The sequence below is a fragment of the Beta vulgaris genome, chromosome 1 (genome assembly GCF_026745355.1).
Source record: "Beta vulgaris subsp. vulgaris cultivar EL10 chromosome 1, EL10.2, whole genome shotgun sequence".
In the NCBI taxonomy this organism is placed as follows: Eukaryota; Viridiplantae; Streptophyta; class Magnoliopsida; order Caryophyllales; family Amaranthaceae; genus Beta; species Beta vulgaris.
Window position 1 is genome coordinate 61892654 of NC_079202.1, and position 27395 is coordinate 61920048.

The 27395-nt window shown below is 36.2% G+C and overlaps 2 protein-coding genes across 7 annotated transcripts; both read right to left on the reverse strand.

Annotated features, from left to right (window-relative positions):
* Positions 1–83: 83 nt before the first annotated feature.
* Positions 84–5129, reverse strand: LOC104903879 (probable L-gulonolactone oxidase 6). 2 transcript variants are annotated; one of them, XM_048646803.2, is made up of 6 exons: positions 5046–5129; positions 4568–4745; positions 3120–3542; positions 1575–1830; positions 1355–1456; positions 84–977 (listed from the first exon to the last, which is right to left on the reverse strand). In XM_048646803.2, the coding sequence occupies exons 2-6, from the start codon at positions 4676–4678 to the stop codon at positions 265–267; spliced, it is 1605 nt and encodes a 534-aa protein (XP_048502760.1). In that variant the 5' UTR covers positions 4679–4745; positions 5046–5129; the 3' UTR covers positions 84–264. The 2 variants fall into 2 exon arrangements, with proteins under 2 accessions (XP_048502760.1, XP_010690348.2); XM_010692046.3 differs by lacking the exon at positions 5046–5129 and having other exon boundaries at positions 4568–4910.
* Positions 5130–17628: 12499 nt separating this feature from the next.
* On the reverse strand, positions 17629–27019 carry LOC104903788 (protein IQ-DOMAIN 17). Of its 5 annotated transcripts, XM_048646735.2 has the most exons (8): positions 26922–27019; positions 24596–24688; positions 24422–24515; positions 24278–24335; positions 19766–20086; positions 19429–19674; positions 19197–19340; positions 17629–18743 (listed from the first exon to the last, which is right to left on the reverse strand). In XM_048646735.2, the coding sequence occupies exons 5-8, from the start codon at positions 19976–19978 to the stop codon at positions 17877–17879; spliced, it is 1470 nt and encodes a 489-aa protein (XP_048502692.1). In that variant the 5' UTR covers positions 19979–20086; positions 24278–24335; positions 24422–24515; positions 24596–24688; positions 26922–27019; the 3' UTR covers positions 17629–17876. The 5 variants fall into 5 exon arrangements, with proteins under 5 accessions (XP_048502692.1, XP_048502656.1, XP_057251718.1 ...); XM_048646699.2 differs by having other exon boundaries at positions 24278–24515; XM_057395735.1 differs by having other exon boundaries at positions 24422–24688.
* Between the last annotated feature and the right edge of the window lie 376 nt (positions 27020–27395).

Below are 27395 nucleotides of genomic sequence, written 5' to 3' on the forward strand. Positions count from 1 at the left end.
AATGACTTCATGACTTCTCAACATAATTATCTCGAGTTTGGACTAAAAATGAGTGCTGAAATGAGAGGAGACACTTAGTTGGAATCTTTTTTCTTTTGTATATTGTGTTTATTGAATCGGCTTTTACATTATTCTTATGTGTTACATGATAATTTAGGAAGTATTTACTCGACTATGGTGAATTACATGATATAAAGGACATTAATTCTTAGAACTTTTGCATTAAGTTAAGCAAGAAGTATTGAGTAAGATTACTATGAATTATTAATTTTTTGCAGTACTACAAACTCGAGCATCTTTGTAGACTCTTCCTGGTCGACAAAAGTATCCCTTAGTAGGAGCACAATGACTATCTTGAGAGCATATACATAACCCTTCAAGGGCACACCCTTCTTTAACTATACTCAAACCTTCTTCCAACCCAAGCACTTGATTGATCCACTCACTTGAAAACAATCCCTTTGGATCAAACCTCTTCATAACCTTTATGAACTCCCCACCACTTTTGTATTTCTTGATCGCGCCTTCAAAGGCCAAGTTTCGATTCTTTCCCCAATGTGGCAATCCTCCATACTTAAACATTGCCATTTGCTCCATCTCTTCGAGTATATCCTCAAAGAGTCGTGGGGTCAAGGGATTCTTGCTTCGATAATAGGTGATGTCGAAATCTATGCCATCTTCTTGCTTTCCAAGGTACGCGGTTGAGGCCTTAACATACCTCATTAATATGCCATTGTATTGCTCAGTGCCACAAAAGGATTTAGGTTCTAGAGATACTAATTTTTGGACATCTTGGATGAAGGCTTTCACTTTAGACATGCCAATGCTAAATGTGGTTTGGTGGAAGAACTCCCCCTTAACTCTTGAATCCCATGGACATGCTGTGGTTAGTGCATCTTCTCGACTGTCTAGGCATGTTCCCGATGATTGCAAACGATTTTGGTATCCAACCACTGGGTAGCCGGTAAAGAGGACTCCTAGAAATTGATGATAATAATAAGAGTTATTATAGAACAAGTTTTGGATGTGTTGTAACAAAATCAACAAAGCAACAAAGAAATAAAGAACATTCGACAGATGAATTTAAGTGGTTTACTAACAATGTGTTAGCTGCTACGTACACAATTAAAGGGATAAATCGTTTTTATTATCTTTGAGGAGAGAGTACAAATTACGGAATGTGAAGGCAGAAGTTAATTATAAAGTTTATATAGTACCCTTCTAGTTAACCTAAACGAAATAGGCCAGATAAGACCCTTAAACATAGAAACTAATCCCCAATGCTGGGTTATTTCGAGTGCGACTACAAATGTAAGGCATTCCAGCAGGGTGAAACCTTGCCACATAGCATTACCATTGTTTGTGAGTCCATATGCATTAGCTCGAAGTAGAGACGTTGTAAGTTTAGCACCGATGCATTTGCCTTCAGCATCTCCTCTTGATTCTTGATTCTCCTCTGAACTCATTAGCATTAGCTTAAGCATGAAATTATACTCAATTAAGAATAATGTCAACAACAAAAATAAATTTCTTCTTGTTAACATGAGAGTCTATGAATTAAGCTTGAATGGTACCTGAGGACCTAATGATCGCTAATGCAGCTGAAAGCGTTGAGCGAAACCCAGTGAAGTCATTTAGACCATTGCCTTTCGTCGTAAGGGGAACTCGATCATCAATGCGATACATGACTTCTTTTCTGCTCGGATACCATGTTAGATCAGCGAATTCATGCTGGTTACCGAAGATTAGGGCTTGATCTCCCAAGTCAGAATCTATCTTTTTTGTGTAAGTGATGGACCGCTTGAAGATGGGTTCTAGTTTCAAAGTTACCTTCAATGTACATTGAAATAAGTCTTATAAGCTTCTCAGATCAATCTTGGGTATTATCACTCCAAAAGTTTGCCAACTAATCTAGTTGGCATCTAGATTCGCCAATGCATATTTTTAACCATTAATATCTTTATTTCCCATGCTAAATTTAGAAACAATACGAAACGGACCCGGGTGACCCGAACAAGGAGGATGAGAGATTTGGTCTACTTTATAAGCTCAAAGGAGGTTCCATACTAAAACCAATTGGTGGTAGGAGGAGTGACTCGTAATTTTATAAAGTGGTTTAGTCTCTTCTCTTTCTCCAATGTAGGACACTCACTTGTGGTGATTAATGGTATTCAACATAGTCTAAGTAAAAATTATAAAAAGTTGATATCTTGTTATGTATAAGTTGAGAAGAATCTAAAAAAATCCCACATGACAATATATTTCTTTTTTGAAAAAGCATAAAACACTGTCAAATGATAATAATGTGAATAGTGCAAAAGTCAAATCGTGTTAAGTATTTTCAAACGAAGCTTTTCAACGGAACACTTGTATACTTATTATAAGAGTTTGCTCTTAGGATTTGTTATTATTTAATATAACTAGTTTTGTTACTATTACCTATTATTATATTTTTAAGTTTTTTTTCCATCAATTAATTAATCATAATGTTGTCGTGCCTAAATCTAATCTCTCTTTCAAACCCTAGCATCTATTAGTATTCTAGTATGGGATTCCATCGATTTTATATCGGCGGAGAGCCCTAAATACTGCTATGTTCATTGCTTTATTATTAGTTTTATTAGTATATAATTAATTTTTAATAACTTTTCATCCTCTTGTAGGGTCGTTGTTATCTCCTTCTTGTGTAAAGGTTGTCTCCATTAATATGATGGATTTATCTACTCTCGTCTTGAGAGTCTTGGTTTATTATTTAGTTGGGAAGTTTCAAAATGTGAAAAATCAAACTTATTGTTTGAATATCAAAAATAACAAGATGAAGGTCGGAATTCAATTTACTACTACATCAGGCATAAAAAATGTTGAGTCATCAAATTTCATTTATGGTTAAAATATTACCATATCAAAAAAGTGGATACGAAGAGTTGATAATAGTAAATTGGATAAAAAATCTCAAATTAATGTTTTAGATTATCATTTCGTTATTTTTTTTATTCTTTAGATTACTCCATTATGAGAAGGATATCCTAATTTTATGTCATGTACTAAAAAAAATTGGTGCAACTTATGGTCCTACTCGAACTGATCAATTATTGTCTTCAAGTTAATGTTATTCATACCTGCGAAATTACTCCAAGAACACCAAGGGAGACCTTAGCAGCATCAAGATCTACATCAGTCTCATTAAGAGTTCGGATCTTAACATACCCGTCTTTAGGTCCACCGGGGCTAACAATCCGGAGCTCCACAACATGGTCATGAACTGCACTGCCCATTCCCCACAATGAGCTTCCATGTGCACCAGTGCCTAGCATCCCTCCTATGGTAAGCCCCCACCAGTAGGGTGCATAAGGCAGCGATAAGTTTGCCTTTGCCGCCTCGTTGATCAGCTGTCGGAGGGTTACTCCGCTGTCGACCGTCATTGTTTTGGCGGTAGTGTCGATTTTATGTATCTTGTTGAGGTTTTTGGTGCTTATTAGAAGTCCATCCTTCCCGTCGGGGCATACCAACTTTGGTATGCTATGCGAGAAACGTGTTGCTACCTGTTATCAGTTAATAAGGTCATTTCATTTTGGGAGGAATTTGCGTCAAATATCTAGTTAAGTACTCTCTCGAAATCTTTTTAATTATCGAACTTACATTTTTTTACGTATGTCAATGCAAAACTTTAAACATTTATATTTTTGTATTTGTAAAAATCATAAAAAAGTACATATTAATAAAATACATGTTAAGACGAATTTAACAAGATACTACATCACTATATTTTTATTCATGTGTAAATCATAAACTCTGGTCAAAGCGAAATTTGTGAATAGTATACTGAAAAATGTCAAAATATAACTATTAAAAATAAACAGAGATAAGTACTGATGATGTTTAGCATGTTCAAAGAGAAGAATATGACCATCAGTTAAAGATAGGTGGGTAGCATGCATTAACAAACTCGCAAGTGACGAGGAGAAGAAATTAACTTATAGATATAAAGAGATATTTAGAAGAGAACAATCCTTTATTCCTTATTTTAAGGGTGTATGTATACATGATCATATATAACTCACATATAGTTCCTAATTATCCTCACAATGAAAGTACGGTTTAAATTATTTGTGAGTATTCAATTTAGAGGAGGTAGTATTAAATATCATGAAGTGAGAAATCTACCTATTGTACATTAAAGTTTAACTCCCATCAGTCCTTAGATCATCTATCTATATTGCATAAATTTACTATTTGTTTAAGAAATTTTATTTTGTTAACATTTTCAAACCTTTCCCCTAAGAAAATATTGAGAATATGTAGGTCAACTAGTATCCATTACACCCACACTTTGAAGAGGTAATACTTACTACAATACTACCAAGAATCCTTAAGTCAAACAGTATGCATGGTTTCCTATCTCCCACATGGGAGACCAATGTTCAAATATTGGTGGAAGCAGATTTCAATGTTCGGGGGTTGAGGTTCTTGTTGGGCCTTTGGGTGAGTGGTTCCATGCGAGGCAGCTTTATAGAAAATTCTTCTTACCAAGAGGTTGGGGCAAAAAAAAAAAACCTTACTACAATACCTTCATCTTTCTGTTGTTCTTGGTTGCTTCAGCCACGGCCGCAATAAGCTCGTCTTCTGAGGTCGGATACATGGCTTCAGCCACCCGACAAGTGGTTCGATCCGGAAACATTCCATAGGAGTTGGTTATGGTGCAATTTGAGTTTTTAGTTGAGCATTTGATTGGATCTTCAGGAGGACTGCAGCCAACATTGTAGAGTAATAGGCAAAAGCATAAAATATGAATTGTTGTTGGTGAGAAATAACGTTTTTTGCAAGAGAAAAAAGACATGATTATTTAAGAAGATAGCTCTATGACCATATATTATGCATTATGTAAATATGTACTGTGACCTATATATGTCATAGGGCGGATATACATATATATATATATATATATACACATAATTACAAGCATATATCATGTAAATAGAAGTATATATTTATTATGCTTTAAAGTCAAGCTGAGGAATTAAAATTTGTGGGTAACTAATTAGTACCTTGTATGGTTATAGATGCACGCAGTTTCTAAGCAATTGCTTTTGATTGAGAAGTTACGTGGGGCTTGGATATTTCTACATGTATGCATTTAGAACATATAATGGTGGAGTTTAAGGGATTGATAGCACCAAAAAACATTGTTTAATCTTTACTTCTCAAAAGCTAGAAGTTATCTCGCTCCCTGAATGTCATGATCATGGTTTTTGCTACATTGAGTACTAACTGTATCTTTATTTTCAACCACTATTTAATCTCTCTATATATTTAAAACCTAAGACAAACAAATGTCATGTTGTCATATATACTTTCCCCTCTTTCATACAACTAAATGAGACATTAAACAATAAAAATGTATGTTTCAAGACGCAACACAAATGGTGTCAAGCACCCGCTCAAAGTTATAAGTCACGTCGGCTTTCCTAGGATCGTTTCGGGAGATCAAATATGACCATGTCGGAGAAATCCAAAAATGTCCCAAAAACAACCAAAATGGAAGGTAATCATACACACTTTTCAGACTTTCGTGGGGCCCGAGCTCCAAACACCACAGGATGCCTCTTACGGACATGGCAGGTCATTGAAAAGGAGTCATGTAGCTTGGAACCAATATGAGGATGCCTTTACGTTCGTTTCAAGACAGTTTTATGTTTCACGAGAAATGAACAAATGATGTGTTTAGAGGCTTTTCGAGGCAACAAAAAATGGTGCCAAGCACCCGCACAACATTAATGACTTCGGCTTTCCTATAAACGTTTAGGAAGAAAATATGGCTAGGCCCAGAGAAGTCCAAAAATGTCGCAAAAACAACCAAAATTGAAGGTTATAATACACACTTTCGGACTTTCTCGGGGTCCGAGCTCCGAACGCCACGAGATGGCTCCTAGGGTCATGGGAGATCATTAAAAAGGAGTCATGTGGCTTGGAATCAATATGTGGTTACCTTTACGTTCATTCCGATGCAGTTTTAGGTTTCACAAGAAATGAACAAATGGGGTGTTTAAAAGCTTTTCGAGGCAATACTAATGGTGCCAGACACTCGTGCAACGTTACAAGTCACTTCGGCTTTTTCTAATGAACATTTCGGAGGGAAACATGGCCAAGCAAGGAGAAGTCCGAAATTTCCCCAAAAGCAATCAAAATTGAAGGTTATAATACACGTTTTCGGACATTACGGGATTCGAGCTCCAAACGCCACGGGATGGATCTTGGGGACATGGGGGAACATTGGAAAGGAGTCATATGTCTTGGAACGAATATGTGGATGCCTTTATGTTGATTTCGAGGCAATTTTGGGTTTCACGAGAAATGAATAAATGGGGTGTTCAGAAACTTTTCTGAACCATGCAAATGGTGTCAAGCAGCCGTGAAACGTTACAAGTCACGTCGGTACTCCTAAGAATGCTTCGGAAGAAAATATGACCAGATCCGGAGAAATACAAAAATGTCGCAAAAACAACCAAAATAGAGGTTATACTACACACTTTCGAAATTTCCCGGGGTCCGAGTTCCGAATGACACGGGATGCTTCCTAGGGGGCATGGGAGGTTATTAGAAAGGAGTCATGTGGCTTGGAACGAATATGTTGATGCCTTTACGATTATTTCACGGCAATTTTCGGTTTCACGAGAAATGAACAAATGGGGTGTTCAGAGAATTTTCGAGGCAATACAATTTGTGCCAAGCACCCACGCAATAATATAAGTCACGTCAGCATTCCCACGTTTGTTTCGGGACAAAATATGACTAGGACCAGAGAAGTAAGAAATGACCCAAAAAATCAAAAATTAAAGATTATAATACATACTTTCGGATTTTCCCGGGTCCCGAGCTCCGAATGCCGCGGGATGCTTAGCTCCTAGGGGCATGCATGTAAGGTTATTGGAAAGGATTCATGTGGCTTGGAACGAGTATGTGGACACCTTTACGTTCATTTCGAGGCAGTTTTAAATTTCACGAGAAATGAATAAATGGGGTGTTTATAGGCTTTTCGAGGCAACAAAAATGGTGTCAAGCACTCGCACAACATTACAAGTCACATCGGCTTTCCTAGAAATGTTTCGGGAGAAAATATGATCAGGCCCGAAAAAATCCAAAAATGTCTTAAAAACACACCCAAAATTGAAGGTTAATACACGCTTTCGGACTTTCCCGGGGTTCGAGCTCCGAACGTCACAGGATGCTTCTTAGGGCCATGGGAGGTCACTGGAAAGGAGCCATTTGGCTTGGAACGAATATATGATGCATTTACATGCATTTCGAGATAATTTTAAGTTTCACGAGAAATGAACAAATGGGTGTTTAGAGGCTTTTCGACGCAACACAAATGGTGCCAAGTACCAGCGTTAATTTACAAGTCACGTCGGCCTTCCTAGAAACGTTTCAAGAGAAAATATGACCAGGCCTGAAAACGTCCAAAAATGTCCCAAAAACAGCCAAAATTGAAGGTTATAATACACGCTTTCGGACTTTCCCTGGGCCCTAGCTTCGAACGCCAGTGGATGCCTCGTAGAGGTATGGGAGGTCATTTGAAAGGAGTCATGTGGCTTGGAACAGATATATGGATGCCTTTATGTTCATTTCAAGACAAGTTTAGATTTCACGAGAAATGAACAAACGGGTTGTTTAAAGGCTTTTCGAGGCAACAGAAATGGTGTCAAATACCCACACAACGTTACAAGTCACGTCGGCTTTTTTAGGAATGTTTAGGGAGAAAATATGACCAGGCCCGAAGAAGTCCAAAAAATGTCCTAAAAACACCCAAAATTGAAGGTTATAATACACGCTTTCGGACTTTCCCGGGGATCGAGATCCTAACGCCACGGGATGCCTCCTAGGTCCATGGGAGGTCATTGGAAAATAGTAATGTGGCTTGGAATAAATATGTGGATGCCTTTACGTTCTTTTCAAGGGAATTTGGATTTCACGAGAAATGAACAAATGGGGTACGTGTTAGAAGCTTTTCAAGGCAATGCAAATTGTGCCGAGGACCCATGCAACGTTACAAGTCATGTAGGCACTCCTAGGAATGTTTTGGGAGAAAATATGACCAAGCCCGGAAAAGTCCAAAAATGTCCCCAAAAACAACCAAAATTGAAGGTCATAACACATGATTTCAGACTTTCCCGGTGCCCGAGCTTCGAACGCCACGGGATGCCTCCTAGGGTCATGGGAGGTCATTGGAAAGGAGTCATGTGGCTTGGAATGAATATATGGATGTCTTTACGTTCATTTCAAGGCAATGTTGGGTTTCACGAGAAATCAAATGGGGTGTTCAGAGGCTTTTCGAGGCAATGTAAATGTTGCCAAGCACACACGCAATATTATAAGTCAAGTCGGCACTCCTAGATGTGTCGGAAGAAAATATGACCAGGTCGTGGAAGTCCAAAAATGTCGCAAAAAACTGCCAAAATTGAAAGTTATAAGTAGTAAAAACTAAAGGTGACCCAATCCGATTAAAATTTATATGAACTAATACTACCTATGTTCTTTTTTTATTACAACAATATTTTTGGACACAATTTTCAAGAATTTGGAACAAATGAGTAGTTTAGCATAAAAAGTAACTCTTTAATTAACTAGAGTAGGAGAGAAATCATCCTTAGAAAATAAAAGCAATTTTATATAGCAAAGTGATTAATGCTGGTTTTAATAAGATAAAGTAAGGGCAATATTGTCAATTAAAGTTGCGTTTTATACCGAAATTGGAATTGTTGCGATAGATGTGAAACTACCCAAAATAGTATTTATTGTAATATAAAAAGAACGGAGGAAGTATATTGTAACCTCGTCTCGCATGTATGAATCTATAATATGTAAACTTTTGTGTATTATAGGAGCTTTAGTGTTTTACCATTTAATACAACCATACATCATCTATTCTAAAATAAGTAAGATGTTGATGGAAACTGTAAAATTAAAGAATGTAAAGAGATAGATTCAAAAAAAAAATTGTGACCTATGTGCAAAAAGAGTCGATCTTATAAGAGACTCTAATTTTAATTTAAAATTAGGCTCTTTTTTTTGTAAGATGAAGGGGACTAACTTGAGGGAGATATGGAAAATTACTCAAATGAGTCCTATAAGGTTTGATCCCTTCTCAGGATAGCAGATGGGAAGTGGTACCACTACGTATTCCGCCACCTCAACCTCAATTAGGCAACTGTTCAAGTTCAATATTATGAAAAGAATAACCACTTTTTGAATACAGTGAATAGTTTAAGCTATGTCGATTAACAAAAGTAAAATTAGCTTGCAACAAGATTTGAACCCGGACCTCTTGCTATAATAACATGACACAATTACCATCTCAATCAATTTTTAATCATGCTTTAAGTGTCCACATTATTATATTTGTATCTTTTAAATGTTGAGTTTTCCTTAACATATTTTAGTGGGAATAAAAAAAATGCATATTAAGTGCGGAAACACAATACCAACGACGCCAGGGTCTAAATACTAGTTGGATATACAAGTCCGAGTAATATAACTACATAAGTACTACGTAGTTACGTGTGGCAATATTAAATTGAAACTAAAGGAACCGCAACTTAATTATTATGGAGTAAAGATCACACCAGTTCTAGTTGATGTTCAATATAATGACGAGAGAGACAGATAGATTGCTTCTTACATAAAAGGCCTTCACCGGAAAAATAAGGCCTTTATCAGTTCAGCACTCTTTCTTCGACATGATATACATGCATTGAGTATTTGTCTGCTATTATGAGGTATGTTTTTCCTCAATCTCACTACCTCAGAATAGCTATACAAATTGAAAATTATAGCTAATTATGCTCCGTTCTATTTACCTAAAAAATTATTTATATTAAGATCAATAATTTTTTATGAGTTGAAGACTTTGTCTATGTATATGTTTATAAGATAATAGAAATTTGAAATGGAAGTGCAAATCTTTCATTCGACTAATTTATATATGGTCAAACCACGTGTTAGTTCGTAGAAGGTAAAAATATGAATATTGATATTAAAAAATCTGCCCTTTTTTTGGTTTCATTTTCTATTAAAAATATGAGAGTATAATATATCAATGTTGTTTTTAGTTGTCCAAGATGCAACTTTCACTCTTGATATTTTTTATTGTGTAACTTTAAAAATTAATGAAAATTATGTATTTTGAGAAATACATTACATCCAGATGAATCTAACGAGATTTAATGTACCTATATTTTTATTATGTATAAATAGCAAACCACAATCAAAGTGAAGTAGATGTTATTTTTGACTTGAAATTTTGTGAAAATGGTAAATAAGGCTGACTTTAAAATGCACATATCTCTCAATCATAAATTTTTTTGATGTGATTAAAATTGTAGGTGATAGCTTGTTCAAAGAGATTTTCAATGATAGGTCAAATGCTCAATTCCGTTAAGAAACGAAAAAGTTATGGTTGTTTTACGAAGCGTTGTCGAATTGGAATTTCGCCCGGTAGCGAAGTACGATTGGGCTTACAACGCTCGATCGAGCCCGAGACATCAGCCAATTTGAATTGATGACGGAGATTTTGGCGCCGGATGCACGATTTCTTTCCGGATTTTGTATGGAGTATATTTTAGGGTTTATTAAGAGGTTTCCTTATGTTATAAAATAACGTTCTTGGTGTTTATTATACACACAAATTTTAGCCTCTAGTATTCTTAGGACTTCTTGTAATTATTCTCTCTGTTTTTTCTCCATCATATATAGTGAATTGAAGAAGCTCTCGATTCCCCCACCTGTGGACGTACGTAGGTCTATTTTAATTGAATCACGTAAAGTCTTGTGTTTCTTTCTGTTTATCTTCTTTATTGTTTGTCTCATCCTTATTATTTCATTGACTTGTTCTGCATTAATCAAATTACAACACCCAATTTCCTAACAGTAGATAAATAGTGTTGAAATAAAAATGAAAAAACTAAAATAATGAATGAAGTATCTAGTAATCTGATATAATGTTCCTGGTAAGGCTTATTCAATCTAGTACCTACTCAAATCGAAGAGGTGTTCTTGCATCTCATTGTAGGTACAAAAATGTCAAAGACAACAAGTCAACAATGATATACACGGAAATCAAATACTTGTAGAGATGAAGCCATTGACATTGAAGTATTAAAATTGGTATTACTAAAGCTCAATTACTTGTAGAGGTGAGGAAATTGACATTTGATGGTGCACCAAGTAGGGACAAAAGTGTAGTTATCATGCTTATATTCAATTAGTAAAATTGAAATATATCCGCCTATATATATTAAATATCTTGAATTACAAACCAAAATAACTTACTCTTTCTGTTTCAAACATAAAACAAGCAAACACGATATTCGAGGTTGAACTTTGACCTGCATTACTCTCAGTTCATATTGATATAAATTTATAAAAAGAATAATATTATACTAAGAATTTTCACAACAAAATCTAATGGTATAACTTTTAAAAATCTAACTTGTCATATTGTAAAAGATAATTATGATAAAAAAAAATCATATAATATGTGTACTTTATATTTTGAAACGAATGAAGTAAGTATTTCACATAATTTCAGGACAAACAAAAAGTAACATGAATTTACTTGTTTGACAAGTTTATTCTTCAAATCAGTTCATTTATGTTAATGTTTTAAACAATAGTAAAAATTATTTAAAGTTACCTATTACTCGAAGGTAGTAGTGTAGTACTCCCTATGCTTGTTGTTCTATCTTTTGGGGATTTTTTTTCCCTTCTCTCTCTCTTATTTCAAAGTTCCTCACATGTTATTATAACCTCACGAAATTCAAAAATTATTAAAAGAGACAGTCTAATTTCAATATAAAAGTAAATCTAGTCACTAAATATATTAAACTAGTCACCAAAAAAAATTAACATAGTTATTATTGGGCTAATTCTCTTTCTAAAAGTAAACGTTCATCTGTCGTATTTTCCAATAGCCAATAGGCTGTAAAGTCAAATAGAATTAGTAAAATCACAAAATCGATCTTCATCGACATCTTTTTATCCGTGTCTTTATTTGCCTTGCATTTTTATGAGATACTTGAATTATAATTCCTCCAATTAAAAATTTATGCACTTGAATGTTAAACGTGTCGGCGTGTAGCATTACTATTTTTTCTCTACATTTTTACAATAATCAAAGTATATTCACTTCAGAAAATAAATTGTTTTTATGGTATCGTTTGAGAAGTACAAGTGATGTAAGAAGGTTAGCGGATAAGTTGGATGACGAAGTTCGTCAAAATAGACTGAAATGCGTCAAAATAGACTGAAATGCGTCAAAATATACTGAAATGATTTCTACTAATCGGGCCTCCAGAGTCCGGTTACTTATTGTAATACCTTTCTGGAAGCGGAACGGGCCAACGAGTCAAACTCACCGTTATGCCGTGATCTATAGGCTTTTTAAGCCTTCCGAGTTCGTTTAGGGCCCGAAAACAGTATGTTAATTATTTCCGGATATTATTATTTCCTTAATTTCGTATTAAGGTTTTGTGTTAAGTATTTAAACATTATTAGGTCATTATTGGGAGGCGGTTTTTGATCTTCAATAATATCTCAGATTTCCTACTATTTTCTGGTGGATTCCAGATTTTTACAGATTTATCGCTTGTAAATCTGTTTGTTCTTGATCGAAATTAGCACTTATTTCTCTGAATTTTCCGACTGCGTCAACAAACTTCAGCAATTTCATGTCAAACAATAAGCTATAATGAGAAGGGTGAAGCTTTGTTTAAAGTTGGTAATAGACGTGTGAACTTCAACATACAAGGATCCCGTATAATATTCCAATGACTATCTCAGAAATCAATGAACTCCAAATATACAATCACTTTCATACTTTAATTTACGTTGGTGAACTAATCAGAGATTTAAGGACCTACGAATCAAGATTCAGTTTAATCTTTATAATCGTTTGACATCAATTACCATAATTTTGGTATTTGAGCTGTTCCACGCGTGACACCTGTACATGTTTTCTAAATTATAAAACGTGTAAAGAGTCTTTGCCACTTAACGTGAACCTTAATGCACTTCACTAGCAAATTTGTGGCATGTTTAATTTTCAAGAGGACTGTACTAAAATGGTGTCAAGTGAGAGCTTGATTTTGGGGGGTTTTTTGTATCACTTCTTTTGTTAGGATGTGCATAGTCATTATCTTATCCTTTCACAATGGAAACGTATGGATTATGAAACTTTTACTTGAGAGTACTTTACAAGATGTTGAACACAAATGTTAGATTTATTGGGTTATTAGTTTGAATTTTGATAGATTTGGACATGTTCGACAATAGTAGATGTGGTAGTAGTTTATAGTTATGAGAGTAGCTGTTAGCTATGTTGATAACTATTAGTGGTTGGTGTGTAGGTGTTCACTATTAGTTGTTCAAGTAGTGGTATAAGATTTTGATGTTTGGTAAAAGAAGTTGTCAGAATAGCTGTTTACAAATAACTAGTTAAAAACTCAAACATAACTTTAATGTATAATTTATACAATACTAAACGCTATTCCAAAAACTACAAATTGTAGCTTTTGACTAACACTACTAAAACACTACTATTACACTACTACCTTACCAAACACTACTATTTCTCTTAATTAGTGTTTTAATCGAATCAAGACACTAAAAGTTACTTAAAAAATTTATATTGGACAGACTCCTAGTGGGTTAGACTACATGAGAATTGAAAAACATGTTATTTCTAGTTTTGACTAGTTTTAACACGTTTCAATTCGAAGGTTTTTTTAGGGTTTTGATATTTACTACCCTTAAGATTGCAAATAAACATTAAATAAATTACCTAAAATGGTATTATTTGAGGAATTTATGACATAACCATGATATCACGCATCAATTGATATAATTAATGTTTATTTATCTCTTAATATTTTCACTTTTGGCTTTTTATATGCAACCTCAAGTACTGCATATATCATATATTAGTTAATTAGTATAAATAACATTCAAATAAAATTAAAGCCTTTGAGTAAGAAGCCCAATTCCAAACATCGACCATTTTCATATTGATGGCAAGAGCCCACATGTGAAATGAATCAAATAGTCCAGGATATAGACTTTCAACGGCCCATATCTTCTGTACTTGAGTTTCTGCAATATAAAGACAATCCAGGAGACTATCTCTACGAAGTACAATTGTACAAACAAGTAAAATCCAAATATAACATCATTCTTTATACTCTCTTCATATTTGTTTACCTTGCTATATTTTGAATAATTGATATCTCTTTTTATTTGCTATATTTTTTAATTTGGTAATTATGGTCGACCAAAAAATATTAATATTCTCGTTTATATTTGTCATCTTTATATCTATCGTATTTTCTGGTGCTAGATAACAATATAACATATTATTTCTGTTTTTCTTTTATTAAAAAAACAATCACAAATTGAATCTAACAAGGGATGAAGTATCAGATAATTTTGACAATTTTAATGTATATGATCTTGTTGTTTTTGACATAAAGATTCTTGTCCTTAGAAAGATTTTCATGATGATAGTCAGTGGCTACTAGTCGTGTAACTAGTCAGAAATGGTCGTTGCATTTCATCAATTTCTGTAATCTTACATAATTTTCAGTGAAGTTGATTTGTTGACTAATAGCTTTGCAATTTTTTTGGGTCCTTTCAAAATCTCTGTAGCTTATTTGCTTTCTGTAAGAACACTGGAAAAATGAGTCTACAAGTAACAGTGAGAATCTTTTACTAGGTTTCAATGTGACTAGCAATTTCCCTTGAGTAAAAGGTCAAAAATTAACCCGATATAATTTAGTGAGAGTAAAAGTGTGAAACAAAGTTATTGAGAGGGTTAAAGAGCACATAACATTTTCAAGTAAAGTTGGCATCAGGTTAAGTTAGCTCAAAGCACGATACGACCCAATATGAAAAAAATACAACTCGACAAGCACATCTCAATATGAGATACTAACTTCAATACGAAATAAAAAGCTTAATCACCATTTTTATGCTCAAACACACCCCAAAGGTTGTGTCATGAGTATACCTTAGTCCAAAGGTTGTGTCATGAGTATACCTTAGTTTTAGGTCTAGCCAGCCCTAGCCTAGCATGGGCATGAGCCAGCGTGTAGTGCATGGCCAATGCCATCTTAATATGATACAAATTACATTAGTTCACTACAAGTCACTACTGAAAAATGACGTATACAATTAGGTTCAGTAGTTAATCAATTTGAATCGAATTCAAGTAAATGTCTAGCAAAGTTAGCAGCATATGATTGCATTTGGTTTTGATTTGCTTCATGGAAATTCAATCAAAGATTAGTCACAAAGAGCTTAGACTCGGTTCAATTATATTGAATCAATCACATTATAGAGAAACAGGAAAAATCGTAGATTATAGTCCACGAATTTGAGCGTCGCGGGGCCCGAGCATCGGTGCCCATGGGGTGCACCCCATGGTCGTGGGAGGCCCTCTAAAGGCACACTTGTGCCCTGAAAGGAGCAGGTGGTGCCGACCGGAGACCCTCGTAGGCCTACCGAGGATCATGCCAAGCGAACTGATGAAAGGCAAAATTGGGAAGGAAATGAGTGTTTGAGGTGCCCTGGGGATCCTCAAGGACCCCGAGGACCGTATGGAGTTCCGGGACGAAAAAACTCGCAGGACTCCGAGAAGTCGGAAAATGGCCCGAAACAGGAAAAATCTTGGATTATAGTCCGCAAACCGGTGCCCATGGGGTGCACCCCAAGGTCATGGGAGGCCCTATAAAGACACACTCGTGCCTTGGAAAGGGCATGTGGTGCCAGCCGGAGGCCCTCGTAGGCCTACCGAGGGTCGTGTCAAGCAGGCCAAGGGAAGGCAAAAGTAGGAAGGAAATGAGGGTCTGAGGCTCCTTGGGGATCTTCAATTATCCCGGGGACCCTATGGAGGTCCGAGACGAAAAAACTCGTCGGGCACCGAAAAGTCGAAAAATGGCTCGAAAAGAGGAAAAATCGTGGATTATAGTCCACGTATTCGCGGCCCTGCGGGTCCCGGGCACCGGTTTCCATGGGATGCACCCCAAGGTCGTGGGAGGCTCTATAAAGGCACACTCGTGCCTTGGATAGGGAATGTGGTGCCAGCCGGAGGCCCTCGTAGGCCTACCGAGAGTCGTGCCAATCGAGTCAAGGGAAGGCAAAAGTGGGAAGGAAATGAGGGCCTGAGGCTCCATGAGGATCTTCAATTACCCCGGGGACCCTATGTAGGTACGTGACGAAAAAACTCGTCGGGCCCCGGGAATTTCGTGAATGGCCCAAAAACTGAAAAAAGCGTGGATTATAGTCCATGGATCCGGTCCCCTCGGTGCCCGGGCACCGGTGCCCATGGGGTGCACCCCAGGGCCTTAGGAGGCCCTTTGAAGGCACACTCGTGCTGGTAAGGATCATGTTGAGCCGTCCGGAGGCCGTCTTGAGCCTAGTTAGGGTCGTGCCTAGTCAGCCAATGGAAGGAAAAAGTGGACGGAGAATGAAGGTCCGAGGGCCCGGGGGATCATCAGGTACTCTGGGGCCTTGAATGTTTTTCCGAAACGTGAAATATTTTTCAAGTATTTTCCCCTATTTTTCACTTTTTTCGCCTATTTTTACCCATTTTTCGAAATAAATTACTTTTTTGAAAAAAAATGTAAATTAAGTATACGTCCAAATATTTTTTCCAAATATTTACTTACTCCATGAGTCCGAAGCGGGGCACTACCTCTTTTTAGACCAAAGGTCTGTTTTGCGGGCCGATCAGGGCGGAGGACATTATCAGTTAGGGAGTTTGGCTGGGGCGGCACATTTGTTATCGTCCTAAGATGTGCTCAACGAGAACAAAATTCTCGTGTGGAATAGAAGGGTAAAAGCTCGTTTGATTCTGATTTTCTGTACGAATACAAACCGTGAAAGCGTGGCCTAACGATCCTTTAGACCTTTGGAATTTCAAGTTAGAGGTGTCAGAAAAGTTACCACGGGGATAACTGACTTGTGATAGCCAAGCGTTCATTAATTTGAATCAAATTCAAGAAAGTTAGCAGCATTTGGTTGCATTTGGTTTGCTTCATGAAAATTCAATCAAAAATTAGTCACATAGAGCTTAGAGTCAGTTCAATTATATTGAATCAATCACTTTATGGAATGGAGTAATAAGCTATACTATGTTAATTTTGCCAAGTCTTCACTTTACAAAGATAAATTTCAGGTCTACTAAATTAAGATAAGTTCAATTAAGTACAAACAAGTTTGATTAAGTTTAAATTAAACATAACACCTTATATCATAAACTTCAATAAGTTTCAATAAGTTCGATCAAAATAAATTCAGTCCAGATAACTTCAGGAGAATTTAAGTACAAGAAAGTACTCTAGAAATTATATTATCATATATTTTACTCCTTTCAAAGTTGCAATGAAATACACATGACATATTCCAATGAATGTCTCTCTCGGAAGTCCCTCAGTTAGAAAATGGCATCTTTAACTGGGGCATAGAAATTACCACCATGGTAGAGAAGACAAGAAGCATACAAGTCTTATCCTTTGCTGGCTAAAGGGCTGGTATTGAAAGATCCACGTAGAAGCATTTACATTTGAAAAAACAAACAAATAGTACAAAATTGCTCAATTAGAATAACATTTAGAATGTCACAAATTATATGATTACATGGGTAATACACAATTAAATGATAAAATCAACCAAACCACAGGGTGGAGAAGATACACCCAATAAAACTACAAACATAAACATTAATGAACCAACTACCAATATCAAATCATTGGATTCACATTTCAGAAAAATTAATGAAAACTCCCCCACCCTGATCTTAATTGTCTAGCAAAGTTAGCAGCATATTATTATCTCAACCACCTTCTAAGATCAGTGGTTGAGGAAGGAGAAATCTCACCTCCAAGGCTATCAGTACAGCAAGATGAATAGTTTGACTGTTGCTCCATCATCCCCAATTGAACATTTACACTCTTAAAACTTGGGCTCCTCAAATTATAACTCCCATACCCCATCCCACTATATGGGTCAGGATTGGGAAATGACAACCTCTTTTTAGCCCCGGCTCCGGCACCTGGCCCGCCTCGGTCTCGCTCGGGTGTCGAGGGCCGTTGCCTTGGAGCGCTTTGAGTCCGGAGTCGAGCCTTAGCTGATTCGGTGGCTGCCATGTAATTAGGCTTGGGTCCACCACTGCTGGTGGTAGCAGCATTGGCAGTGGCAGCTCCCCTCTGATTTGGTTGGATGTTACCATTATAGAAGTAATTTGATCTCAAACTTGGTGTTTGACACACTTGACTGTTGTAGCTCCTTTCTTCTCTAATACACCGTGGGCTTGCAGAGCGGACTTGTATGGGCCGAGCCCGAGATGGAGACGGGGTACTGGATGGTGGATGTTGATGTTGATGTTGTGAATGGGATTGAGCCCTACTGTGAAGAGGTGAGGACGGACGTTGATTGTGGTATTGAGCTTGATAATGATTTGCTGTTGTTGATGTTACTGATCTTCTGAAGTTCGGAACTAAATAAGAGTAAGGCTGAGAAGTGTCCATTTCAACGGTTTTTATTGAGTCTCTATGATCAGTTGAAGCTCTGCCTCTCATAGAAGGAGAAGGAGCAATGCTGGAATCCCATTGTTTAGTAGCCATCCACCTATCTAGCCATCTCGGTTTCTCCTCCAACTCTTCTTCTCCAACTGAGCTCCTATCGCTTCTCCACATCTTTTTTGTCCAAATTTGACACACAAATAACACTAATGAGCTCCAAAATGCACACAAACAGAGGCCTAGAAATTCCCATTTCACAACCGAACATTTTTGGTCCGTAATAGTTATTTTTTGGTGTTTAGAGAGCCACAAGGGCATGTGATGAGAATCGATCCCAAGATATCCTGGAACCCAGAGGAAAGCTCTAACCAACTGAGTTATCCCTCACTCTCTATTCGTAATACTTTTTGATTGTATATTCAGCAAAAGATAAAAACTAGTATCCTGAATCATATACTTCATGTCGTTAATGAAAACTAACATATCACCACCATCTATTCACATTAATTTTATGATATCTTGGTTTCAATAAGCTAAGTTTCTGCTGGTATGAACAAAAATATGTCCATAATCGGATATGAACTAGGGAGCTCTGCAATAAGCAAAATAAGGCGGAGGTTGGAATACCTGGTGAGAGAAGGCATGGGAAAGGCTCTTTTCTCGCTTTAAAGCAGCATCTTTCCTATTCTGCAACATTGCTTTAACTTCTTCAATGGTGTGTGGCCTTTCATCCCAATCATCTGCTAAGCTGCTTGGCTCTCTCGAATGTGACTATTACATTTAATGATTCCAATTAAAATGAAGGCAAACAACAAAAAGAAAAGATAAAGATAAAAGAATAGCTAGAATTGGGGCTTACAAGTGATCTTCTCTCTGCTATATCCTGAAGATAGCGGGACTCTACAATACTATTTGTGTCACTGAAAGTAGATTTCCTGCTACCATCATGAGATAATCTCATGCGTTGATCAAGTACTCGAGCTTGAACTCTAACCAAAGCTTGCATGCATTTCAATGTCATTTTAGCTTGTTTTCTTACATTATGTCCTCTAACTAAAGCTTGCAACTTTACCAATCCTTTCAACGCTCTGAGTGCCCTCCTAGCCTTTATCCCAATACACCCAAAATCAATCAAAATCAATCAATCAGAGATTGTTGAATCTTGTAATATTTATTTGAAGGAAAGTAGTACTTACCAAATATCCTCTGAAGGCAGTCTGAATGAGAGTAGCTGCACAATCTTCTCTTGGCGGATTAACATTGGTGGGTGATGGATGAGTAAGCCTAGCAGCCTCCATTGCAGCATGTGCGGTAGCGACAGCGGCTTCGGCGGCAGCAGCTGTGGCCACAGCCACAGCAATGGCGTGTCTCTGCTCAGACACATCACTTCCTGTGGGTGCTGCATTCATAGGACTACTCCCTTTCACATGTGGGCTCTGCTGCACAGCTGGTGTTGTAGATGATGATTCTTGTTGGTTATTGGCTTTCTTGAAAAGCCATCTTCTTTTTTCTTTCTTCTGAAACATGAAAAAGGATAACACCATTAACACCCACAAAACTATTTGCAGGAAAAATCTAATACTTTTAACATTTGAACAGAACTATAAACAAGACCTTTTCATCATCTTGATCCTCTAATGGAGGGTCATGATGATCTTCTTTTCTTCTGCAATTTCTACCCTTATCATGACTTTCTTTAGTTGGAGATCTAAAAGCCCTTTTAACTGCAGTCAACCAAGAACTACCACCTTTCTTCCCCATAGATCATGACATTCAGATCTTAAAACTGTACATTTACCCCCCAAGTTACAGCATTTTTCATCAATACAAAGCTAGTAAAAGAATGAAGAAAGCTAAAATCCTATAAATTTATGAATGAGATTTGATTAATAAATGCAGATGAGATGAGAGAAAGGAGGGAAACAGTGCTACTCAAAAAATGACTATGGAGGGAAAGAAAGGTGAACAACAAAAATAACTTCACTGGTAAAGGTGAGAGATTTTTAGTGGGCATAAGCGTGGTGGGTGTCAGAAGGTGCGTCATTTACTTACAACTACTAAAATAATAGTATTGCTTTAATTTCATAAAACAATAAAATTCTAGATTCTAGAGTAAGTACTCAGTCAAGGTAAGATAACTCAGAAATAATAATAATACATGAAAAGTACTACAGATCTCTTTCTTTATTTTGCTTTCTTATTCTGGGGAAAAGGATAACAAGAATAAATAAAGCCAGGCATTGAAGGTAGTGATTTATAGTGAGCAAGCTGACTGATAAAATCGAGAACTTTGAAAGCTTTGAGAGTGAGTTGGAGAGAGAATAATGAGTAGATCAGAAGTAAGGGAGAAAAAAAAAAACAGAGGAAGGGATGACATGCACAAGAATCAAGGGTAGTTGTATGAGTGGGAAAGCTATTTTTATGAATTTCTAACTTTACTTGAAGCAAATTGTAAAGAAAAATATAAATGAAGATTGGGAGAAAAGCTTAAAAGTGTCTCTCCAATTCTGGTCACTCCTCTCATGGCATCACGTGTTGTGGAGCAGGGAAGTAGGCAAAGTTTCACTCACATACCAAGCCACTTGATATATTTTTCATGTACTACTTCCTCCGTTTCTTTTTACTCGCTACATTTTTTATTATGGGAAGTTTTACATTACTTGCTACACTTCTTTTTTGGGCAATAAACTCTCTCTATCTCTCTCCTCCCACATGAGTCCCTTTTCTTTTTACTCTCTACCTCTCTCTTCTCCAAAAATTGCCTAGGAGTCCGTGAAATGAGAAGTGTAGCGAGTAAAAAGAAACGGAGGAAGTATTATGTTTGTTGAAAATCTATCATATATAGTATTCCATGGTTGTTATAAGTGTCTCAATGATACTCCTATCGAGCTACATCATAATAGAATCTACTAATGAGAAAATTTTATGTGGTTTGCGCTTACATATTGGGTTTAAATTAAGTTTCTTATTATAAAGTGGATATATAATCACATTTATCCGACTAAAATTATTAATTAAGAGATGACGATAGAAGCATCATTAAGAGTTAAGACACTCCTTAAACCAAAAAGGTATTATAAAGACTTTGAGGAAGGTGGTATAAGTGGTACACTATAGATTTTGAACTTGTATGAACATACAAAACAAACAACACATGGCTACAAGAATAAGAGAGAGAGAGATTGGAGTACTAGTACTGTAGAGTCTGTAGTAGGGCTAAGCCCTAGGTGTGCGGGGGGTCATTGAAGAGCGTTGCATGTTGGCAAGCTGTCCCAAAGTTTGGTGGACTTATATGATAATTGACCCTCATCTCTAAAGTACTACTGTTCTAGTAACTTGGCAGCAGCCACTCAGCCAGCAGTTGAAATACCAGAATTAAATAATACTACTTGAAAATTAATAAAAGGGTAATGGGTGGCTTTCAGTAGCAGAGCAAGAATGACTGGTCAAAAGTATTTAAGATTCCTCAGGTTGGGTACTGGGTAGCAGGGTAAATAATACAGTAAAATGACTCTCAGGCCTCAGCTCATGTTATCTGCCAGGTTTATTTAATTATCCCTCTGCACGTAATATCTACCATCTCATTCTACATCCGAGTGTAATTTCAACCTTTTACATACCCGGTTGTATGATGAATATACTGGACCTCCAAGCTAATACTCCTAGTCCTCGCTATCAATAGCCTGGGCCTCCTAACTAATACTCCTAGTCCTCGCTATCAATAGTTACGTACTTGAGTTTACATCAATGTTATGCAACTAACCACTAGTTTTTAGACCGAAAATGATTGTCACGTTTTTTCTATTATTGGTCCCTTTTTTTTTGAGGGGATTCAACTATTGGTTCCTCAATTATCTTAAAATTCGAGTACCCTTCATCATTAAGAGTCCGGCTATTTAGAGAATTATTTTCCACCAATTTGATACATTTAGGCTATGTTTAGTTCACCTGAAATTTTCTGATCTGAACTTATCTGATCTGAACTTATTTTTTCTGATCTGATCTGATCTGAACTTATTTTTTCTAATTACAAGATCTTATCTTTTAGATTTTTCTCAATATATAAGAAAAAATATAGTCATGTGGGGTCTTGTTTAATTCGTCTCAATGAGTACTTTATTAATATTCAATTATTATAATTTTTACTAATATGTAATGAAAGATATAATGATTTTTAAATATAAGCATAATCTGAACTGATCTGAACTGAACTTATTTTTTCTAATCTAATCTGATCTGATCTGATTAGATCTGAAATAAGCAAAAATAAGGTGAACTGAACATAGCCTTATTTCACTTGGGCCTCATACCAATACCACCTCCTTCGCTCGAGAATTAATTTAACCTTTTTCCACCAATAATAACCTTAAGCTAGGATGAGGGATTGGTAATGTACAGACTATAGAGCATTGACTGACAGTGAGTCATTTGTTAAGAAAGGAAACATACAACTGGAAATACTAGTTTTGTTTTTTTTTATAAAATAAGAAAAAAATATTTGGAGCGTCGCTTATCTATGCACGCACGATTCAGCCAGTCATGTTTATTTATGTAAAACATGCTAATTATGCTATAAGAACTAGTAATTAAGTACAACTGTCCTAAGTTTCCACTAATATAGATACTACCCACATCATAACTTCACATGTCTCTCGGTTGCTTCCCTTATCATTTAGGCAATATCCATTCCATCAAATTATGAACAATACAAATTCATGATCTGATGTCACTAACAAATGTAGTAAGTTATAAATGCAAATCTGTAATGGTAGGTCTAATGCAATGAGTTTAAGAGGGCCACACAGTAAAATTTTTAGGTAGGTTTAGTATAACAACTTCATATCATAATTCGACATCATGATGCCTAATCTCTTCATGTTAGCTCATGGAAACAGACATTTGAACACTTCACATTCAACAAAATAGGTACCTATATACTTCTTTCGTTTTTTTTTTAATTACAACATTTTGACTTTTCTACTATTCACAATTCACACTTTGACCGTACATGATGATCTGTACACAAAGATAAACATAGTCATATGAGATCTTCTTTGATTCGTCTCAATATGTAGTTTTCTAATATCAATTTGCATAATTTCAATTCCATAACTAAAGTTATTAAATGGTCAACATTGTGCCTCGTCAAGTATCATAATGCAGATGTTGCAATTAAAAAAGAACGGAGGAAATATACATGTATGACTAATGAAATATCCTAGTCTTGGCGTCCCAGTGATAGCTTTACGTATCATTCAGCATCGCTTCCTCATTCTTTATTTCTACAAATTCCATTTTCCAAGGAGTACCTAAAGTTTTATGGATTGGTGCTATATAAAGAGTTAGAATCTTATCAAACTCTATCTAAGCTTTTTTGGTTTCTCTTTTCCCATAATACAATATTTTCAAGTTTTCCGTACTTAGAACTAAGAACATAAAGAAATCTTGTTCTCCCAACTTTTTGTTAAAATCAGCTTTTCCTTTCTTTTCTGCTAAGCTAACATCAATCAGTGCATCCTCCAACCACCTTAGGCAAGACAATATTTCATCATTAACCACAGCATGAATCAAGTACTAGTGACTAGTGAGAAACAACATATCTTACATTACATGAATGTGACCTTTTCCTTGTTCTTGACAATAACACTTGTAATACACACAATCAAAGACTTGAGAGCAAATAACAAACGGAGTACGAGGAAACTTACAATATTGTTAGGCTGTAGAATAAGATTGCCTCTGGCTCTTCCAGTGTCAGCCAAATTACTAACGAGTGTAATGCTATAGCATTAGCAAGCACCATGTTTGAGATTATTCAAATGTGGTTACAGATACAGAAGTAGGATTCTCACATATCAAGTTTGAAGGCTGTTTAGGGCCAGTGCAGCAGTGCTCCACGTCTGGAGATCTGGGTTTTGGGAGGGCCTCATTCACCACGATTCCGGCCTGATCAATAACTTGGATAAGAGATTTAAGTCGGTAATGGGAACTATTCTTCCAGCTAGTTGAACAGTATGAGGACTAACTCTGAGAAAAATTCGGCAGGCTCATTGAGAGAAATTATTTTGCCAAGGGTCTTCCACCTTACTGTTCCCGAGAACTGAAATCTTCATACGTACCTAATCCATAAGGACCATAAGAAAGAGGAGCTTGAACTAGTTAGTGGGAAAGATCCAGAGTAAATCTGCAGAATGATAATAAATTGTCAGAGGAAACTCGATTCAGAACAGCGGATAGTCTTCTAGCTATATTAGCAGGATCGAAAACAAGTTTAGTTATTCAGAAGATGTCGAGGCCATCCTAAGATCAATAAGAGAGGGAAAAAAGGCTTCATGACACTGAGTAGGAAAAAGCAGCACCATTTCAGAACACAGTAGACCTTTGAATTTCTTTTTCTAACAATGAAGTTCAGAATATTAGCGGGTAGGCAGTAACACACTAATATCAACATAATCAAAGTCGCATATGCCGAGGAGATCACCATCATGATTCGTACATACATTGCACCAGAATGTTTTGTGCAACTGCATTAAAGCCTACAATGAGTTTGGAAAATAGATGATATAGGAATTCTATTTGGATTAGAGTGCGAGGGAACTGATTCTTTTTGCGCCTAGAGAAGTTGATCATTTCAATTCATCTGATTAACACAATAGAAGATTTCAGTGAAGCTAATTAGCACAGCATGTTCCATCACAACAAGAACTAAGCAGCTAGCATATGATGGTGCATCATAATAACATAGTGTCAACACTTAGGTCCTCCGTCATAGCTTGGATACATACAGTGCTCCTCTTACAACAGTCCGAAACTTGACTCACAACTTCTTGAAAGGCAGAATCGATGTTGAGTCAACACCCTTGTACTTAGGTTGATGCAGGACCCTTCTGAAGAAGCATAAAAACCTTTCCCTCTGATTTCGCCCAACAATAATGGAAGCAATTTAACAAAGAGATATATATTTGATGATTAGGATCCCATTAAAACCCCACATCCCTCATGAATCAAAGCCAAGTATTTTCTTCCACTCTCAGCTCCAAAGCAACAAACTAGATTTCAGCATTAGTACATAAAGAGGAAACAACAAAACCTTTCCTTTACCGATCAGAAGGTTGTGCCATTTATAGCCAGCTAATTTCCGAATGAAAGAAATCGTCAAATCGCTACAAAGGCATCCCCATTTCCTAACACTCGTTTTTAAGATACCTAATGCACCATATCGCCGAGGGGAGGGGGGTGGATTTCTCAACTCAGCATAACTATCCCGACCCCTTTGTAGTGTGCCCTCCACCAGTAAACCTTGCTTGAAACCTTATCATATACAAGCTCATTGATAAGTCCTAGCACTAACAGAATTCTTGGCTTATTGATCATACTCGTTATGGATGATCACTAGTTTATCACCATGTAATAAAATAAGTGAAGGAATGTCGAAATAAGTAAAGATAAGTTCAAATAATACATAAGCTCTGACATTTTATAAAACAAGTTCATATAAGTCAAATAAATTCTGATGAACTTCAATATAAGCCAAAATAAGTTGGATAGAAGTATAGAACACACCTAAGTCATTCCAAAGCCTCCATAATCTCCCGAGCATACCTAGAACTAGGTGCACCCTCTCACATCTTTTTGCACATTATATGTTTGTTCATTTGAGCAAGATCTAAGACAAATGCGCCAAAAATGTGCTTGAGAGCACATAGTTCTAGATGCTCCCGAGAGCACCTAAGAATTTGCAAAGTCATTTAGGTTCACCCTCTCTGACATTCACGTATTACTAACGCAACACCACTAAAGTCCATTATAAAGATACGAAAACCATCTATTGATTTCTGAAACTAAAATTACTTCCATTGATTGGAAGTCATACTATCTAACTAAATCAAGTAAAATCCAACCATTGCCCTAACGAAAATCAGACATTACGATTAGGGTTAGGTTTTAGCATAAGTTTTAACAAATTTCTCATTTAAAAATCATCATTTGCTGCTTGTTATTAGGTGATTGTGGAAGTTTAGCCAAATAACTGAAATTTCAAACTTCTAACAACAACAACAAAAAAAAAGGCGGCAAAATCATAGCAGAGTAACAAATCGCAAATTTACAATCACACTTAGACAAAACTTGAAATAAAGAAAGATAAAATCGAGGAACAACAATAATATAACCTAATTCAAGAATTAGACGCAAAAACTATGCATAATTTATTATCAACACCATGAATTCTGACCAGCAAAATTCAACCAAAAAAAAAAAGACGATTATGAATTTTCAAATGTAAGAATAATACGTAAACAAGAATATGAAAAACTGGAGAATTTAACATTTATTAATCGATAAATACGGTACCGTTTGACCGTCTGCGATCGATGTTGAAGATGATCCATCAGACCATCATAAGCTTCTAACCAACCAAGTGGTCTTGATATAGTAGTTGCTCACTTTACTTAATCAATTGATCAGGGTTCGATACTCGATCTTTGTGAAAGAAAAAATAGATTCTTGGCTAGCCTTCTATCCTTAAGTGGAGCACTCGAGACGAGGAGATTAGTCATTACTATCGGGCCGAGTTAAAAAAAAGAAAAAAGCTTTTAGACTTTTTTTTCTTTTTTTGTAAGACTTGAAACCAGAGAAAAAAGAAAGTGCTATAATGGGCCACATAAAACTGGGCCAAATTTTACTGATTGGATTCACAGGCCCAAAAAAGGAAAATCACAACATTGAAGGTTTTGGACTTCTGGTGCAAGTACATAAACTGTGAATTTGTGACTAGCTTGTTTTAAAACTAGTTGTTTGATTGGGATATGCTATATGTTGTTAGAT

Coding starts and splice junctions, on each gene's coding strand:
- LOC104903879 (XM_010692046.3), bottom strand. CDS start 4,837: ATGTCTTTTTTCTCTTGCAAAAAACGTTATTTCTCACCAACAACAATT. Junction 3,543..4,567: donor AGAACAACAGAAAGATGAAG/GTATTGTAGTAA, acceptor AACTGATAACAG/GTAGCAACACGTTTCTCGCA. Junction 1,831..3,119: donor TTCTTGGAGTAATTTCGCAG/GTATGAATAACA, acceptor TGTACATTGAAG/GTAACTTTGAAACTAGAACC.
- LOC104903788 (XM_010691935.4), bottom strand. CDS start 20,330: ATGGGGAAGAAAGGTGGTAGTTCTTGGTTGACTGCAGTTAAAAGGGCT. Junction 19,341..19,428: donor TAGCAGAGAGAAGATCACTT/GTAAGCCCCAAT, acceptor TAAATGTAATAG/TCACATTCGAGAGAGCCAAG. Junction 18,744..19,196: donor CCCATGCCTTCTCTCACCAG/GTATTCCAACCT, acceptor TGGACAAAAAAG/ATGTGGAGAAGCGATAGGAG.